The sequence below is a fragment of the Volvox carteri genome (genome assembly GCF_000143455.1).
Source record: "Volvox carteri f. nagariensis unplaced genomic scaffold VOLCAscaffold_1, whole genome shotgun sequence".
NCBI lineage: Eukaryota > Viridiplantae > Chlorophyta > Chlorophyceae > Chlamydomonadales > Volvocaceae > Volvox > Volvox carteri.
This window is the reverse complement of record NW_003307545.1, coordinates 407,641-426,897: the sequence shown is the minus strand read 5'-3', so window position 1 is coordinate 426,897 and position 19,257 is coordinate 407,641. Positions and strand designations below refer to the sequence as shown.

Sequence of the window (19,257 nt, the reverse complement as noted above, 5' to 3'; positions counted from 1 at the left end):
CATCGTGCCCCAAAAAACATAGAAAACGGAGGAGTAGTGTCCCCCATCCGGGCCCTTCGGGGTTGGAGAGGGATTCTGCGACCTCCTGTCGCAAAACTTGGTGTGCCACAGACCCACGCTGTAAACGGACATGGTTCCAAAACCTCACAACCTGCTTGAGAACGTGGTAGTGTAGGGGTAGCTGCGATAGCTCTGCGAACAAGAGGCGGTGTGTTGGTCTGGCAGCTCCTACAATTTGCCGCATGAAAGATATCTGAAGCTGCACTGCCCTGTCCTTTAGGCACGCCTCAAAGGGCCCCTCTGCAAGGTTATTCGCATCACTCCGCTTCCTGAGCCTGTCCGAGACCTCAGCTAGCATAAACGGCCCCCACGCTTGACAACCATACAACAGTATTGCTCGTACCTGCGTATCGAAACACCTCATCCTCACATCTGGGGCGAACAACTTTAGCTTATCTAATTTTGCACTCAACGCGAACATAGCTGCTCTAGCTGTGTCATACAACTGCTGGCGGCAGGCCCAGAACTAAGATCTAACACGCCACGCAGCGCCTTGATTGGTATCGCTCTCCTTGGAACCCTCCTGGCCTATGAGAATACCAAGGGTGAATGGTCTTCGTTGTCATATTAAGTTCTGCGGAAGGGGGACGGCAGCAGAGAGCAACGCTACCAGTGGGTGATCCGATCGGATCGGGTTCACCATTGCAGCGATAATTGTTGATTTTCAAACTGGGAGCTCCAGCAGCGGATGAGCTACACCATACAACATCGTGAATGCGTTTAAGTTGATGTAACCGGACGAATGGATTGAAATGACGGAGAGCCGTGGGCTTGCTGCAGGGAAGGGGGGCGTGTAGGTAGGGGGTGGGAAGGGGCGGGATTGTGGGCGTGGGTTGAGGAGAGCGACGGAATGTCGTCCTGCATTCGTACGGAGGAGGAAGTGGTGGAGGAGGAGGTTAAGGAAAAAGTCATCAAACATGCGTGGCGTTGCTCGTATGCTACACGACCGGAGCGTCAAGAAAGCTCCGCTGCAGTAGGACAGATAGATATTTGCCTCTTTGCTCCTTTTTGCTCCTTTTTGCTCTTGTGTTGTCATGTACGTCGTGCTGTACAACCTGTTGGTTGTGAATTTAAGGTTTGATGCGCTTTCCGCTGCGACCGTGTGCACATTGTGTGTGTCTGTGCATATGTTGTACGTTCACTGGCAGCTGGACCTTTTTGAGAGGCCGCTGGTCTCACATAGCGAGCACCACCTACATACCTCGTTGTCACACCTTTGGACAGTAGCACAACTCAAGGTGTAACAGACACACACACAGATTTACTTGCACGCCCGTCTCCTCCCGCTCGGGGAGAGTGCTTCAGCGATCCCACTGCCCAGTATCAGATCCAGATCAATATATAACAGAACATACACTTTGTACACATACAGAGGCACACATAAAAATATATGGCCACTTCACCTTCCTACGCTTCCGGACGGCGAGACGATTCCCTACATACAGCGCGCAGTCACCACCACTGCATCTACCGCACCAACTGCTCGTCGCCACTACTCCAGTCGGAAACAACTCCCAAACCACCAACATGAAGACGGAGACCTTACGGTACTTAGTAAGTTCTCAGTAAGCTCTTACGCTACTCATTTTAAACTGCCTGAAGTCAACCAGAATGCATCTGCGGGACGAACTTATTTCAAACCGCAAACTCCACTTTTCCATCCCCCCATGCCTCCCTCGGCATCTACACACTCTCCTACGTATGCACACCCCGGCCATCAGTAGTAAGCACGGCGGGGGTTACCCAGCGGGTTGGGGCGGTACTTGTAACCCAGCATCATGCGCTTGCGGTAAGCCTCGTACATGTCGTCTTCTGCGCTCGCCTCACCGTGGGCAGCCGCGCCCAGGCCGCGAGCCTCACCCGCTGCCGGTGCCGCCGCGGAAGAAGTGGTTCGGTGGGTTGAAAAATGATTGGCTGGTCGAGGCTCTGGTCAATTGGCGTTTGTGAGCTCACCCGAGGAGCGAGCCGGTCAGCTATTGTTGATCGTCTTTTTTGTCGTTCACCTCGCGTCTCTTAGGCCACCCTCCACCTCCCGACCCTTATCTCTCCTCTCTCCCTCCATCCTGGCTTCTTTTATCCATCCTCCCCTCCATCTTCCAATAACCTTCCGCTTTTCCCCTTTTTGCCCCCTCTCCCTCCCCATGCTGCCACCAGACTCACCCATGGCCGCCCATGAAGGTGCTGTACGACAAACCCATGGCTAACCTCTTATGTCATTTCGGTGACCAAGGCTGAATCTTGTCCCCTTCTAAACCAACGCGGTGACGGTTTAACTACTACAGACGATATGAGGACGCCCTAGACAAGATACGTCACGAACCAAAGCAAAACAAGCCGAGAAAAGGAGGAGAGGTAAAGCTATATGGCCAGTACACCAGGAGCGGGATGCGTGAGGTCCCAATCCACGTAGAGGAATTGCGACGCTGCATCACAGGACTCAACCAACAACCAACTAAACCCTTCTTCCTGCTCCTCGTCCTCTTCCTTCCAAGGGAAGAGAGATGCGTCCCAAGAGGGTGAGGGTGACGCACCCCCGCTAGGAAGGTACCTGCTTGCGCCTGCTTGCGTGTGCGTTGTGTTGCGTGTGTTGTGTTTTTCGTGTACATACATACATCATGTACATACATACATTTGAGGAGTGTTGAAATGGGAGGTGGCCCCCCATCATATGGACGATGTAGGACGTGATCAACTTGCGAGCTAACCAGGAACTAAGTTGATGCGCCGTTGATCCGCTAGATTTGGTTGGATGCTGGTGGTGAGTTGCCAAACCCAACGAATACATTCTGAAGTCGGATGGGGTGACGTGTTAGGGTGCCCCTCTAGCAGGGGAGAGCAGGGACTGCCCGGGAAAGGGGCCGCTGGCGAAGTTAACCACCCTGTAACAACATACATACATTGGGAAAAGGATTGCGAATTCCATAGGGAAAAGAACGAAACAAGGGAGGCAGATATACAGCTGCCGGTTTAGAAGCAGTGAGCGAAGTGAAACATCCTAAAACTGCCGGCGAAGCTTCTAGTGAGCTCGGTAACGTGTTCGTGCATACTCTTACAATAGTGTCGATAACTAGATTCGCCAGGAAGGGCACCAGTAAGGACGCGTCCTCTGCTTCACGAAGCAGTGTGGAACCAGCAGGAGAACTGTATGATGCCAAAAAAGATGACGAGAAGAGAAACCGCCTAGCTGCCGTTTGAGAGGGCACGTGTGGAGCCATGTGTATCCTGAGTGGTGGTTTTTGGGGGTGGGATACGACGACGCACAGACAATTGACGAGGGGTAATGGCGGGGGACTTTATTCCCCCTTGCTGCAAGCCCACACAAGTCCCCATCCCTTGTCCCCCTCCTCCTCCTCCTCCAACATGACCACACAGCTTGGTACCTGCCGCCTGCCCCCCCCCTCTTTTTGTCAAGTCAGGCTCGTCCAACATATCATGTTGTGCACGATGTAAACAAAAGCCATGTGATCTATGGGTGCTACAAAGACTCAGGCTTGAGCCAACGGACCTCCCAGCAGTATCGTGCCTATGCTTGGTCCGATCTAACCGAGGTGCCACACACATGTACGATGAAATCAGATCTGATATGGGCTTTCCACGCTTCGAACATATGAAGGACGCTATGAAATGGGAACCTGAACGCCTGGCAAGGATGCTGGAACGTATATTGTCTCACCGCAACTCTATCGTTCCCTTTGGTCGTTAGTATACTTCATCACTTGTCTCGTTGGAAGTGCGAGGTAGGATGGTGCTTATAGGCGATTTGGCAGCCCTTGAGCCCTCGGCTCGTACTAGGGTGGTTTGCAGGTACGGGGAACGCCCCACGACCATGTAACAACAACAACAACAAGACATGCCCGGCAAGTGGTCAACATTGACCTCTACAAGCGGTATCAAGTATAGCTCGAGACAACGATACAATCTGAAATGTGGAAAAACAAAAACATCCGCGCCGAGCGGATGACCACTGTATCTGCAAGAAACACCAAAAAAGACTCCACTGTGCTCCATGAACTTATGTATTATGTCTTGAGTGGGTTGAGGTACGATGGCCCTTCATTCTCGTCAGGTTGATGCGTCCAACACACCGTACGACATCCGAATGTAAGCAACTCGTAAGAAAACACTTGGCCGCAAGGCCGTCAGGCAGCAAAGCCGCCGGCACCACCATATATCCCCTGAACTCTACATGCTATTTGAATCCAAATAGCTACTATTACAGTAGGTTGATCTAAATCGTCCTAAATCAATCGTAATGTATAATTATGCATTATGCAATACTTCATGTACAAAATATCGATTGGCGCCTTCTGAGGCAAATAGCGGCTTCAGCGATACTCGGACGAAGTTCTTCTTCGTGCCGCAACGGGATATAAGTTGTCTCGAGATCTCTATCGAGCAACAGCAACTGTATAGCTAACAAGTCTCTATATACGTGATATCTGGAAAAGAAGATAATAGTAAAGATAATACTTGACGACGGCAGTTACCAAGCCATATTTCGCTCAATTCGCTCGACATGAGGAATGTTATTCCACATTCCGGTCTTCGAAACACACGCTCTTTTCCTGACATCCCCTTTTGATGTCCCCTCTTCCCGCTCCCTCGCGTACTGTGATACTGACTGTACTGCCGCCCGTGCTTTCCCGTTGCAGCACCATCCCATCCCATCCCATTCTCCTTCCCTGCTTAGGAGTAAACCGCCCCGCCCGCGACCACCCACCCATCACGCACGCACCACGAGCCCATCACCTAGGCGGTGCGATCCCCCCCAGCCCATCCCACCCCACATCACCGCAAGCGTCCTTCTCCCTCTCGCCAGCTAGGTGACCTTTAATACACACGAAAGCATCGATCGCCAACTCCCCAGCAGAGCACCACGGCCGTGCCGGCTCACAGCGTCCGGAAGCTTCCGTTCGCGAGACAAGTAGGACACAGGAACAGCTCCCCTCCTTTGATCAGCGACTCCAAGGCCGCCTGGCTATCGTATGACAGCGGCGTCAGCTTGGTGGTGTCGCCGCCGGCGCCGCCAGCTCCGCCGCCGCCGCATGGCCGAGCGTGCACGCACCAGCCATGGCGGCCCTTGAGCAGATTCCGTACGCGGCCGCCGCTGCCGCCGCCGCTGCTGCAGCTACCTGCGTTGCTTCGAGTGAGAAAGGACTTTCGAACCATGGAAATCTGGTGGTCGACGCCGCCGGCGCGAACGAACGCATCGTGCAGGGCGGCATGCTCCCGTCGCAGCGTCTCCAGCTCCGCCAGGGCGGCTTCCCGTCCGGCACGTGCCTCTGCGATCCGCCTTGTCTGCGCCTCCATCGCCTTTGCGTGACTAGCAGCGGTCTGAGGGAAGCGAGGGTAGCGGAGGTAGCTGGGATCAAATGCTCGATGATGCTCGCAGATGCTGATGGGGCTGAGATGACACAGCGTCAGTTGTGTGGTGTGTATGCGCGAGGTGAAAAACGTGTGTTCCACTTGACAGGTGGCTGCGGAGGTAGCGGGTTGGAGGCGAGGGGGGAAGGCAGGAGTAAAAGGAAAGGCTGTCCGTTACCGCTTGCTGCTTGCTGACGTGCGCACCACCGCCGGCCAACTGACGAGAACAAGCAATAGAGGTTAATTGTGGAGAAGTGCAAACTGCGCAAGTGCAAAGGTAACACAACTGGTTGGGCCGTACAGCCGTACGACTTTTACCAACCACGCCCCAGTGGACTCGCTCACTCACCCACCCACTGGTTGCGTGCGAACCTCTTATAATAATAATGATAATAATAATGTGCGTGTAAATGGACCGAGCCACGAGAAGTACATACAGAGTATGTGTGTGGGTTGAGATGAGATGATAAAGGACTTGCCGTCATCGTCGTCATCACCGCCACCGCAAGCTCTTTTCTTGTCTTGGGGATCCCTCCCCCCTCCAGACCTCCCTTCCCGGACACCCCCAGACCCCAGCACCGACCCACCTCATCAGCCTGTTTTTTAGCGACCATAACTGCCTCTCGGTGGGATTCAGCGATGCTCTTCAGTGTGTCGTAACGCTTCTGGAAGCTTCGAATCTCCCGGGACTTCTCCTGGCTCTGCACACACAGGGGCGGGAATGGGGCGGTGACGGCGCGAAGGAACGGCGCGCCACGGACTTGAAATAGGAAGCATAGGTCGCAAACCTAGGACGCATACTTCTAGTACATCAACACGGCAGTGCGCCGTGTAGCAGTACGCCGCCAAACCAATGCGATGCACCCGTGGCACGCGATGTGACGGGTTAATGCTTAGCGACGTACCGTCGTCCAAGCGTCCCATGTACTAGAAAATAATAATTTCATAAAACAATAGATCGCATATTCGGTTCATTTTAGGTCTGTCGTTTGGGGACAATGTCCGGCTTAGAATTACCCTTCTCTGTCAGCAGCCAAGCACCCCACATCCCTTCGCATCACCTCGGCTAGCGCAGCCTCCCGAGCCGCCTCCACCCGGCCAAGCTCCGACTGCGGAGGCGCGCACAACAAGAAGAAAAATAACGATAACAACAACAACAACAACGACAACAGCGGTGGCGTGGGGAATGGTGGTAGGGAGGGGATCAGACACCGGGTTGTGACGGCAGCGCGACGTGTGTGCTAAGGGGGCAAAAATCACAGGAGGTCAGAAGGATTTGACAGACTAGCAGCTGGTTCCTGCGATGACGAATGTACGACGTTTGGCGCCGTGCGTGTGGTACTGCACATATGCATCGTATGTACGGGTCGTACCTCGAGTCTGCGAAGCTCCAACTCTGCTTTCTCTGTGATGCCTTGGTACTCGGAGGTGAGGTCCTGTGCGCCATCGAAGGGGGAGGGGGGAAGGGGGAAGGGGCGAGAGGGGACAAAGGTATAGCTTACACGGACACGGCAATGTTTAGATGCGGTGGAAGGCTCCCCCGAGGCCGTACACCACCCATCGTGGTTGATAATGATGTTTTTTTCAGCGTAGTTTTTCTACGTTCGTTGCCATACACACACGCGTCGCGGTGGAATTGTGCGTGGAGTGGTGATGATGGTCGTGGTGATAAGTTCCGGCTTTCCTCAGGCAGTCGCGGTCTCCTTACTCGCAGGCGAAGAGTGGTGAGCTCCCTGGTCCGGGAGAGCTTGGAAATCCGTTGCTGGTATTCAGACCTCTCCGCCTCCAGAACCTGCACAGGTAAAAAGTTTCAAACTTTTAGAAGATGCGGCGTGGTGAATGCCTTTACGGCGTTTCGGCCTTGGGTGATGATTCCCGTGTACGTGCGTTCATTAAGCACGGGTGCAAACCAGTGCCCTGTCGCTGGCCTATGTCGCATTTTGTAAATGTTTGAGGTACATCCAGCTGAAAGAAAAACGTTGTTAGGTTACCAGATGGACTAGCGTTGGTAGACAACACGTTTCCTGAAGCGAGCTCAACCCACCTGGATTTGCCTTTGTAGGTCGCTGACCAGGTCACCAGACGGCGGTAATCGCGCCGCTAACAAGGCCTGCGGGAAGTGAGACAATGTCCATTAAAGCTGTTGTATGAGTAGGACGAATAGTGTACAGTACGTCCGGCAAGCAAGCTATGTTACTACATTGCAAACCTTTTCTGCTTCTGTTAAGCGACTCCTTAGCGCTTCCGCCTCGGAGCTGTGGGTGCGCGCAAGGTCGACGATGTCGTGCAGGATGCGCCGCAAGTTCTGACGCTCGCGCTCCAGAACTGCTATTTTCTGAGCTGTCTCTACGGAAGAGTACTTCCGCCCAAAGCATGACACCTGAGGGGGCGTTATGTCGTCTCAATTACTGAACTGGGAAAGGTACGTTTGTGCAAAGGCCGCAAACCGCCGGCTGTAGCTGCCTAATTGCCTACCGTAGATGTAGAGCTTTCAAGCGCACCGATGCATGAGTCCAGGTGCTCGTCGACGATTGCAGCTCTGGCTGACAGCTGTAGGGTGGTATCGTCTACAAGGTCAGGGAGGTCCAATTACGAAAGAGGGACAGAAAAGGTGGAACGTTAGATTAATTACGCCATGCCAATTATTCTAAGTTGAAAATAAACGTTTACCCTAAATTTGCTCTGGCCCTGGCGCGAAGCGTTATGCTTCGCGACGCTCGTTGCAGCTGCAGCCTATAACATAATCGACTGACAGAAACCCCCACCTGCTTTTCCACCAGTACTCCTCTTGACCTCCACTATGGTCTCCCCTTCAGGCTGCAGCATTGTAAAGGACTGAGGCATTTCGCGAACAGGCTTCAGCTCTACGTGTTCTTTTACAACCTTGTAGTATTACAAAGGTTTCCACTAACTATTACTATGGCTCCCTAGTACGATGTCATGGAAGAAGTAAGGAGGACTACAGTCTTAGGTTCTGTCGTGCTCCAGGGTGGGCGACGCTAACGGCGAGGGTCTTGCAACCCAATGAGGCATGAGCGACCCTGGTCCTGTTACACCACTGCTGGCTTAGGTAACCATTTGTATGACTCCTTTCACTCCCTAACGCATGGCCTTGTCATTAGCGGGGCCTTTGGGGCCAGGGTCCCGAGTCCCCGGCAGCGGGGCGTTTTCATGTGTAGGGCGGGGGCTCCCAAGAGGAAGGTCATATTACAACAGAAAGGTGAGCTCACATGGGGCTGATGGGTTCGGCTCACAGTACTTTGTCCTTAAGACCCCCTGACCCCAGGCGCTCCAATTCTCAGCGTTATTTTAACCGAGTAGCTTTAAACGCGATCATCCTTACATCTTAAATTCATATTCCTAAAGCAGTTGTGAAATTGCAGCGGCCTTAGCATATCGCTGTTGTTACTGCAGTCACTGCTTATGGTGTTATTTGTCTTATTTGAACTTCCACTGAAACCTAGCGCTTCTACGTATGCGTTGGATAGGCCGCGCATAACTGCGGCCACTGTTTCGAGGCAACCTTGCTCCATGCTGCGCAAACGTTTCGTGTAAACCGCAGGCTCTTCGAGATGGGCGCAAAGGGATTCTTAACTTCTCTATATCTAGGTAAATGAACGCGCGCATCTGATCCAGTTTTGGAAGGAAAACGCGTACAGCCTTCTGGCTGGTTGTAACTGGTCGATATGATCGTTTGGCTTGCAGGGATGACCAACTTGCTCGGCCAGAGCTTGAAGCTGATTCAGGAAACATCACACCACCACAGTCGTCAGGCTTTCCGGCACAAATCTCACAGGCATTCCTGTCCGGAGTAGCCTTTGCGACGAGCGCGTTCGCCCGCACTGCTGAGCCCAGGGTGAGTTTCATGCAGAGGAGGAAAACCTGGAGGAAAACCTGGAGGAATAATTGTGTGAGAGGCTTTTTGGTCATCGGCGGAAGAGAGGGCATCGGTGCGACATAGTCTACGGCATTCTCCCCTCGGCAGCGTGGGCGGCCGGCGGCAGCTGTTTATTTCCCGAGCACAAACTCACCCGCACCCTTTCCCCACCTCCCCAAACTCAACCATTCCATTGACATGTTTCATGACTGTAACACCGATAATATAACACCGATAATCCATTTCCCCCATTCGATTTGTTGCTGCGTTTGAGGTTTGACGTTTAACAGCGGCTTTCCTCCGCTGCTTTTTCCCTTTAAAATTTCACCACTGCATTGCCGGGCTACGCCAACTTCCCTGCTTCAGGCTGCGCCGATGGCGCTGCTGGCGACCCTGGCCGCAGCCGTCACAGCCGCCGCTGCTAACGCCACCTCGCTGGCGGAGACACTGCCGCCGCCGCTGCCGCCAGCAATGGACCCGGTTATCACTCAGCTCCTGATGGACCTCCAGTCCGCTGATCGGCCGCCCACAACTACCACAACTGCCGTGACTAGCGCCGGCGTCGCTGCGGCGAAGCCTGCGCTGGCGATGACGTCCTTGGGCAGTACGAGTACGGGAACGGAGGCAGCGGATGCAAGAGCCATGATTGAGGCCGCGCTGCGAGCCGCTGATAAGCTTGTGCTGGCGGCCCCGGACAGTGCGGACGCCCGGCGTGCGGCGAAAGAAGCTGCGGCGGTGTTGGCGGGACACCGGCATGATGTTACCGTAGCTGAGGCGGTGGCGGCGAAGGCTGCCGCAGCTGATGCCACCGCGGGCGCAGCGGAGGCGGTGCGGACGGCGACGGCGGCGGACGCGGCTGCCGCCGCCGCATTAGCTGAGGCCCGCAGTGCGTCTGACGCGGCAGAGGTGAAGGCGGCGGAGGCGGAGCTGGAGGCCGCCTTTGTGAGCGGATTGACGGGTGTAGACGAGCAGATTGTTGAAAATGCCGAATTGGCAGCGGCGGAGGCGAAGGCGAAGGCGGCGGAGGCGGTGCGCGCGGCAGCTGATGCGGCGGAGATGCGCGCTGTCGCCGCGAAGTCGCTTGCTGCCGCTGAAGCCGCAGCGACGGCAGCCAAGGCAGAGGCCGCCAAGGTGATTGATGCCGTACGATGGGCAGAGGCCGGCGACCTGATTGAAGCGTTGGCGGCGACGGATGCAGCTAAGTCATCGCTTCGCGAAGCAGCCGTCGCGGTGGCGGATGCCGAGGTTGCTGCCAAGGCCGCCGCGGCGGCGGCGGCGCAGACGGCCGCTGCGGAGCGTGCGGCTAAGGCAGCACTTTCGGACGTCAATACCGCACTCTTACAGGTGCAAAATGCCGCTGCTGCAGCTGCGGCTAGCCTGACAAAGGCAGCACAGCTCGGCTTGGCAAGCCAGACACAGCTGGCAGCTGTCGTAGCAGGTGCGGCCGTCACCACAGCGGCTGTTGTCGCCACTGCCGTCAGTCGTAGCAGCGGGTCCAAGCCGGCTGCTGCCGCCGCCACCGCGGACACAGCAGCAACCACGGCCGCCGACAGTGCTGAAGGGCAGAAGCGTCCAGCGGATACCGCAGCGCCGTTACCGCAGGCAGCAGCAGCGACGGCGACGGCGCCGCCGCCGCCGGTGCAATCAACGACAGGGGGTCCAGGTCCGGCAGCGGCGGCAGAACCCCCTGTGGAACCTGTCCTCGCCGCCGCCGGTCGAGGTTGGCGGTTCCGTGGTGAATCCAGCTCCCGAGCTGTCGGCGCCTGCCGAGGGCAGCTCCTCGGGCAATATCTTTATGGACGCGCCAACAGCAGCACGTGATGGGGAAGTTCAGCTGGGCGTTGCGGCGACTGCGGAAGCTGAAATGGAGGCAGTAGCGGATCCCGTTGCCGTACAATTCCCTGCGGTTGAGCTTACGGCCGCCGCCCCTGGCGAGGACGCACCCGTCGTCGACGTCGACGGGACCGCTGAGGAAATGACTGCCGGCGCTGACGCCACTGCGCCGGCAGCGGCGGACTCGGAAGTGACGGCAGTAGCAGCCGTTGACCCTGACGCCGCTGGCGAGACGGCTGTAGCGCCGGCGTCAGCAGAGCCGCCTGCTGCTGAGACGGAGGAATTGGTGCCGGCAGCGGAGCAAGTTGTGCCTAATTTGGAGATGTCTACAGATACAGAAGGGGCACTGGTGTCGCCGGTTGTAGCACCTGCTGTTGCAGAGGAGGTGGAGGCGGTGGCTGTAGCAGTCGACGTCGCAGGTGATACACCCTCGGACGAGGTGTCGCAGGGGGCTCCCCTGGAGTCGGATCTGGCGGCCGCTTCTCTTGACGACACAGCGGCGGCGGCGGCGGCGGACTGTACGGTGACTGCGGATAACATGGCCGCTGCGGCGGCGGCCGCGGTGGTGTCACCTCATGAAGGGGCTGCGCCGCCTCCCCTGCCAGATGTGCCAGCGGTTAGTGCCGTAGAAGCTGATGCCGTATCGGCGGAAGCCGCCGTACCTGATGCCGTATCATCACATGTCGTCGCAGCTGGTGCCGTACCAGCGGACATTGTGGCAGCTGATGTACCCGCAGACGTGGGTCCGGTGATGGGCCCGGTGGCAGCTGATGCCGTACAAGTTGAAATTGTTGCAGGTAATGCCGTACCAGCCGATGCAGTGTCAGCTGATGCCGCACCAGCGGGCGTCGAGGCGGCTGATGCCGTACAAGTGGACGAGAAGGCGGCTGACGCCGTCGCTGCTGATGCCGTACCAACGGACGCCGTCGCAGCTGATGCCGTACCAGTGAACGCCGTCGCAGCGGACGCCATACCAGTGAACGAAGAGGAAGCCGATGCCGTACCGGCGGACGCCAAGGCAGCTGATGCCGTACCAGCGGACGCCGTCGCACCTGATGCCGTACCAGCGGACGCCGTCGCACCGGACGCCGTCGCAGCGGACGCCGTGGCAGCTGATGCCGTGCCAGCGGACGCCGTCGCAGCAGACGCCGTACCAGCGGACGCCGTCGCAGCGGACGCCGTACCAGCAGACGCCGTCGCAGCGGACGCCGTACCAGCGGACGCCGTCGCAGCGGACGCCGTACCAGCGGACGCCGTCGCAGCGGACGCCGTACCAGCGGACGCTGTACCAGTTGACGAAGAGGCAGCTGATGCCGTACAAGCGGACGCCGTCGCAGCGGACGCCGTACAAGCGGACGCCGTACCAGCGGACGCCGTCGCAGCGGACGCCGTACCAGCGGACGCCGTCGCAGCGGACGCCGTACCAGTGAACGCCGTCGCAGCGGACGCCGTACCAGTGGACGAAGAGGCAGCTGTTGCCGTACCGGCGGACGCCAAGGCAGCGGATGCCGTACCATTGGACGCCGCCGCAGCTGATGCCACTGCAGCTGACACCGTCGCGGCTGATGCCGTACCAGCGGACGCCGTCGCAGCTGATGCCGTACCAGCGGACGCCGTCGCAGCTGATGCCGTACCAGCGGACGCCGTCGCAGCTGATGCCGTACCAGCGGACGCCGTCGCAGCGGACGCCGTACCAGCGGACGCCGTCGCAGCGGACGCCGTACCAGCGGACGCCGTCGCAGCGGACGCCGTCGCAGCGGACGCCGTACCAGCGGACGCCGTACCAGCGGACGCCGTCGCAGCGGACGCCGTACAAGCGGACGCCGTCGCAGCGGACGCCGTACAAGCGGACGCCGTCGCAGCGGACGCCGTACAAGCGGACGCCGTACCAGCGGACGCCGTCGCAGCGGACGCCGTACCAGCGGACGCCGTCGCAGCGGACGCCGTACCAGTGAACGCCGTCGCAGCGGACGCCGTACCAGTGGACGAAGAGGCAGCTGTTGCCGTACCGGCGGACGCCAAGGCAGCGGATGCCGTACCATTGGACGCCGCCGCAGCTGATGCCACTGCAGCTGACACCGTAGCGGCTGATGCCGTACAAGCGGACGCCGTCGCAGCTGAGGCTGAGGCTGAGGACGTTGTGTCTGTCGCACCCGACGTGATGGAGACAGCCGCTACGGGCGAGGTGCTGAAACAGGACCAGTCCTCCGCAGCCGACGACACCCCGCCCGGAGAGGGAGCGGCATCCGCGGTGCTGGAAGTGGCGCCAGCCGCAGACATACCACAGGATGCCATGCAGGCAACAGGGGGGGTAGCGGCGCCGACGGCGGCAGTAGCCGTGGCTGCGGCGGTGGACGTCGAAGGCGAGGGCGAGGGCGAAGTACCTGTCTCGGAGACGACGGAGCAGCAGGCAGCGGAGCCGGACGCCGCGGTGGACGAGCCGGTTCCTGAGACGGCGCCGGCAGCGGAGTCCACTGGAGCGAGGGAGGAGGCGCTGGCACCCAGGGTACCTGTAGCTGCTGAAGCACTTGAGGCCGAGGCGGCCGTGTCCGCCGAGGACGTGAGTTCACAAGCGGCTCCTTCGCCCGCTGAAGGGGTAGACGTCAGCGTCGGCGATCCGGTGACTATTGTAAAGCCTGCCGTACAATCCGATCCGCTGGCGCCAGCCTCCGCCAGCCTAGCGTCAATCCTGGCGGATGCCGCCGCAATCGCAGCGGCACGCGTCAGTACTGCAGTCGCTGATGCGGCTGTGCGCGCCGCCGCCAAGGCCGCCTCCGCAGTCGCCGACGCCGCCGTCGAGGCGGCGGCGCGTATGGCGGAACCAAACGCCAGCGGCGGCGGCGGCGACGCCAAGGCCTTGGAGGCGGCGGTGATGAGCGCAGCGGCCGCGGCGGCAAATTCGACTGCTGCGGGCATTGCCGACACCGCCGCGGCGGCAGTGGCTGTGGCGGTGGAGGCTGCCGTGAAGGAGGCGGCGGAGGAGGAGGCTATAGCTGTGGCGCAGGCCGTGGCTGCTGCCGCCGTGGTGGCTCCAAAACCAGTGACAGCGGCGCCGACGGCAGTGGTAGTGGCGGTGGAGGCTGCCGTGAAGGAGGCGGCGGAGGAGGAGGCTATAGCTGTGGCGCAGGCCGTGGCTGCTGCCGCCGTGGTGGCTCCAAAACCAGTGACAGCGGCGCCGACGGCAGTGGTAGTGGCGGCGGCACCCTCGGCGCCGTCGGTGAAGGTGGGGGAGTTATCTGACGTAGAAGCTGCTGCCTGGAGCGGCGCTGAGGAGGAGCAGCAGGAGGGGAAAGAGGTGGAGCAGCAGGAGGAGGAGGAGGAAGCCGCTGCTGCGATCATGGGCCAGGAGTTCGCGGTAGCAGCATCAGCACCTGTTTCAGAGCTGTTGATCCAGATTGACCAGGTGCTAGCGGAGGCGAATGTGGATGCGGGCGAACCTCAGACAGCAGAAACCTTAATGCCTCTTGACCTGTCGACGGCGTCAGCTAGCGGCGAGGAAGCTGCCGCTGCCGCCATTGCCGCAGCCGCCGCTGAACCTGCGGCGAATGATCCGGCAGTACGACACGATAAGGGCGACGACAACGGTGGCGGCGGCGGTGTACTGCCTCTAGGCCTTGCCTTCAACGCCATCGATGCCGACAGCCCGCAAACCGCGGAGGCAGAACTTATCCCGCACTCCGCCGACACCGTTACCGCCGACGCCGCTGAGGATGCCGCACCGATGGCGCTGACGCTGGAGCCCGTACTGCCCACGGCATCCGCCTCCGCCGGCGATACCACTGCTGAGCCGGCGGCGGCAGTGGCGGCGGTGGACGTTCTATCTCTGCCCGCGTCGCTCTCCGATGTGTTGGATGCGCTTTCAGGGCCTCTGGGCGGCGGCAACGGCGGCGTCACGGACAAACTGCTGGAGCGCATTCGGGTCATCAACAAGCTGCTTGAGGAAGTGAGTATACCAGCACAAACTGCCTTACCTGTCGATTGCCATCGTACATGCATCATTGTCGTTCGCCATCGTACTCGCAATCGTACTTGCTATAATCGCAAACGCTTAGTTAGGTTTTGGCAGGATGTTCTGAGCCGTGTGTCATCAAGCGATCAGTGGAAAGTGTCTTCTTTTATAAATCATGTTCCTCATAGCCTACGACAGCCTAAAGGTCCTAAGAAACTCGCCAACAATCTAGGCAACACGCAACACACAGATGCCGCAGGTCCAGATAAAACTACTATATCAGCGCTCTTAGACTGTGGAAAGTGGAAATCCAAGGAAGGGCTCTTCTTGTGACGCCGATTGTGGCGAGATTGCACAGCTTCCAGCTTCGTACAGCTTGCATTATGGCTCCTAATTAAGTAAGGCAGCACACTAGCAGTGGCACAGCGTTGCTACGGCGGCGTGTGGCCGGGGACCTAGTTTGCAGTTGCCTGTTGTGGCACGTCCCCCTCCCCGTGAGATATTTTGGATATTATTACGGAACCTGATGCCAGCGCGGCCGAGAGCCACTGCCACGACCAGTTGCCATGTAAGTGAAATGACTGAAGCTTTATATGAATTCGACGTCATCCAACATCATCTCCCTTGCGAAGCGATGCCCTGTTTCGTCCGAACGCTTCAGAAAGAAATGCCTAAAGGCCCTGCCTTAACCTTTAGTACATTTATGCCCTCTTTTCCGAAGGCATTCTTCGCCGTATCGGTAAATTGCCTGGTAGTCCTCTTGTAAAGATATTTTCTCAGCTTTTCGTGAAGCTAGCTCTCTCTCTCTCGCGTGCGCGCCATTCTTTTTTCACCGTACTGTCTTGTGTGTGGTGTACAGAATAGTACGGAGGAATATAATACGGGGTAATGGAACCCTAATCTGCACTCTAATCTGCAGGAGCAGCAACGAGCTGAACTTGAGGCCGCGGTGGCGGCTGCGGCTGCGGCGGCTACCATCACCGCCGTCGCAGAGGAGGACGATAACGACGACAGCGCCCCGCCGCCGCCGCCGACGACGACGACGACGATGACGGACTCCGGCACCGCCACAGCCACTGTAACGGCCAATGTAAGAGGCCGTTGTAACGGCCAATGCTCTCTCGGAGATCAGTATTGTCGTGACGACATGTAGTATAGTCGCGGATTTGTGGCCCGATACAGAGCCCCGACACAAAACATGGATTGGTGCAGCTCAGACCTCCGTTGCCCTCGCTGCCAGTGCGAACTAGCTGGCTGCCTGGCTGGCGTCCGGGGGATCCACAACTGACCCATGGGTCATCCCAATAATGGGTCATCTCCGCGGACCCACGGGGATTCCCCAACATGCCGTTAGATACATTTGTTTTGGAGGTTCCCGCAATGCGATAGCATATATTAACTGCGTACTAGTATGTACTCACTAATTGCCTGATTGGAAATTCCTGAGCCCGACTCCTGAGCCCGCTCCGTCCCCCACCTGCAGCATCAGGAGGTGGAGACGGGCGCCGTCGTGGTATCCGGGGAGGAGCTGGACGCGGATGAAGGTATCGGCAGTAGCAGCAGCAGCAGCAATAGCAACGGTAGCGGTGCATACGTACGACAACCGCACGGTGTCGTGCCGCCGCCAGAGGTGGTGGAGGTGGTGCCGGGGGATACGGAGGTACCGATACCTCCTGCGGTGGAAGGCGAGGTGGTGGCGAGAGAGGCAGTGGAGGCAGTGCGGCAGCAGCATGCAGAGGCTCCTGCGGCGCCGGTGGTGGTTCCGGAGCCGCCGACGTTGGAGAGCCTCAGGGCGGATCTGCTGGAGATGCTGTACGGCACTGCTCGCGGCGTCACCGCTACCGCAGCGCAGCGAACGGCAATTGACGAGCTTGTGGCGGCGCTGGAGGCTCGCAATCCCAACACCTCCCCCACTGACGTACGTGTCTTAACAGGCGGTCAACGGTTCCGTATGCTTGGACCCACTTGGGCCCACTTGGGCCCTTGGGACGCTAATCTGCCATATCCACCCTGGCCACTTCTCTTACTCTACCCCCTTGCTTGCATTCTTTGGTCTGCCGTACAGGCCGTCACTGCTCTGGGTGGTCGTTGGAAGTTGGTTTACACGTCCAACGTGGCCACGTTGTTGCTTCTGGGGGCTCTGGACGGCATGCCGCTGGTGGATGTGGGGGATGTGGTGCAGATCATCGACCCAGAGGGACTCACAGCCACGAACAAGGCAAGGGAAAGGGGGAAGAAGAAGGAAAGGGTTACAAAGGCATAGCCTGGTACACACAAGCAGACGTACGTACAGACATACCTTATCTATGGCCTCTTAACCCCTCCCCCCCTTATCCCTCTCCCCCCTCCTCCAGATCGACTTGGCCGTTCCCGTGCTTCTGTCCCTCCGTGCCGAGTCGGGTTTGGAGGTCCGCTCCCCCCGGCAGTTCAAGGTGCGTCTGACCCGTGTGGGTTTGGACACGTACGTCGCCACCCCGCAGCTGCTGGCGGCGCTGGAGGTGCCCCCCTCCGTCACGTTGCTGGGGGCCACCCTGGACCTAACCCCGCTCAGGAAGCTGCTGGAACCCATCAACAGCGGCCTGGAGGTGAGGCGGGCGGGGCTTCGGGGGGCTCACGCAGCCACATAGATTTTGCCCGCATTTGCCGACCCTTCCGGCCACGTAGCCTGGACCCAAGTAATATACTCCTGGATTTGGGTTTCACGTCGGCGTTTGGGTAAAGCGTTTGTTGTGTCCGTTTTTACCCGTTTTTTCGTTATCCGTTAGCCCCTTCTCATTTCTGTTGTCGCTGTTGCCCCTGCCTCGTTGACCACCCTCCTCCAGGCCGCTCAGAGCATTGTGAGCCGTGCCGTAGCTCCGGAAATCAGTATGGACTCCGTTCCCGTTCCTCCGGGCCTGACCCGCGGGTCGGTGTCCGAGGCCGCCAGCTTGTGGATGCTGACCACCTACCTGGACGACACGCTGCGTATCAGCCGAGATGATGAAGGACGAGTCTTCGTAATGCTCAAGGTGGGAAGAGGGTCTCTGTGTTTTGGCGTGTGTGTGTGTGTGTGTGTTGGCGTGTGTGCGGACAGGAGGACGGAAGGGGCGGGCCGGGGCAATGGGAAGGGCAGCTGCAGAGTGGGTTGCAGGCAGAGGAACGGCGATTGGTGTTCTGGCGTTGTATGTCCCTTTTCATGGCTTGCATGCATAAAACGGGCGCGCGGCCGCTGCACCACCAGAAGCGCACAAAACCATTCAGGTAATCGATCACGGCTCTTTTCCCTTCTTTTTTGTCCTAGGACGTGGGCATCTATCCTACCAAACAAGAGGACATCTGAACGACCCATGGGTCAACGGTGTCCAGCAGTAATAACAGTGTGACAACGCTGAGAACAACCGTGGCAACGGTAACGGCGTCCCCATGCGAGATCGTCATCACGATTTTGCGTCAATGCTTCCACCGGCCTTTCCTCCATGTGCGCTCTGTGTAGTTAAAGAGAAATAAAGAAGAGTCAAGACGAAAAAGAAAGGCAGGCAGGGAGCAGGGAAATAGCAGGAAGCGCGTGTACAATGCTAATATGAAGATAGAAGCAAAGATGAGAGGCAGGATGATGATGATGGGCGATGTCAGGGACTTTATGCTATCTGAATATTTCTAGTTGCCGAGGATTTCTTAACCGCAAGTTTGGTATTTATGCGCCCCGCCATAGTTTTTACACATGTGTACATCCTCACACCCTAAGACCGCGATCCACATATAAATCCACAAACATATTTAGATCAACTACATGAGCTTGGGCACCTCCTGCAGCTTGACTTCGTTGATGTCTAAATGGTAGAACGTTTTGCCTGCCTTTTGAGAAGATCTGAGCCGTAAGAGGGAGCTTTTAATGTACATGTTATATTGCGTATGTACGTCATTACGTATGTGCGTCATTACGTATGTACGTCATTACGTATGTATGTCATTACGTATATACATGAGGTGGTCAGGTTTCGAGACAGAGAGTGTGTGCACGCGTGCGGTGCGTGGTATATGTCCGTGTGCGTGTCAATATGTTGGATGGACACATCGCTTTTGTAGACGCGCGCAGCGAGTGTGTGCGTGTATGTATGTATATGTGTGTGTGTGTCCTTTCCATGTAGCAACATCGCCAACGCGAGTACGGTAAACGTATGTTTATACGCGCTGT

General features: G+C 57.8%; 4 protein-coding genes across 4 annotated transcripts; 2 read left to right on the top strand and 2 right to left on the bottom strand.

Moving 5' to 3' along the window:
• Positions 1-4,950: 4,950 nt before the first annotated feature.
• VOLCADRAFT_85804 (uncharacterized protein) lies at positions 4,951-8,268 on the bottom strand (the record flags this gene model as incomplete). Its single annotated transcript, XM_002945590.1, has 9 exons — positions 4,951-5,464; positions 5,527-5,537; positions 6,012-6,125; positions 6,486-6,533; positions 6,798-6,860; positions 7,469-7,534; positions 7,634-7,804; positions 7,900-7,991; positions 8,190-8,268. 9 exons carry the CDS (start codon positions 8,266-8,268, stop codon positions 4,951-4,953), a joined length of 1,158 nt encoding a protein of 385 aa, XP_002945636.1.
• Positions 8,269-11,751: 3,483 nt separating this feature from the next.
• VOLCADRAFT_55220 (uncharacterized protein) lies at positions 11,752-12,090 on the bottom strand (the record flags this gene model as incomplete). The annotated part of the gene is made up of 1 exon (XM_002945589.1): positions 11,752-12,090. A coding segment is annotated over one exon (339 nt), but the record flags the coding sequence as incomplete, so codon positions are not given.
• A 39-nt stretch (positions 12,091-12,129) lies between these two features.
• On the top strand, positions 12,130-13,089 carry VOLCADRAFT_55671 (uncharacterized protein; the record flags this gene model as incomplete). The annotated part of the gene is made up of 2 exons (XM_002945950.1): positions 12,130-12,419; positions 12,633-13,089. The coding sequence occupies 2 exons, from the start codon at positions 12,130-12,132 to the stop codon at positions 13,087-13,089; spliced, it is 747 nt and encodes a 248-aa protein (XP_002945996.1).
• A 3,774-nt stretch (positions 13,090-16,863) lies between these two features.
• On the top strand, positions 16,864-18,109 carry VOLCADRAFT_46047 (uncharacterized protein; the record flags this gene model as incomplete). The annotated part of the gene is made up of 4 exons (XM_002945949.1): positions 16,864-17,001; positions 17,149-17,331; positions 17,438-17,668; positions 17,915-18,109. Coding segments are annotated over 4 exons (747 nt in total), but the record flags the coding sequence as incomplete, so codon positions are not given.
• Between the last annotated feature and the right edge of the window lie 1,148 nt (positions 18,110-19,257).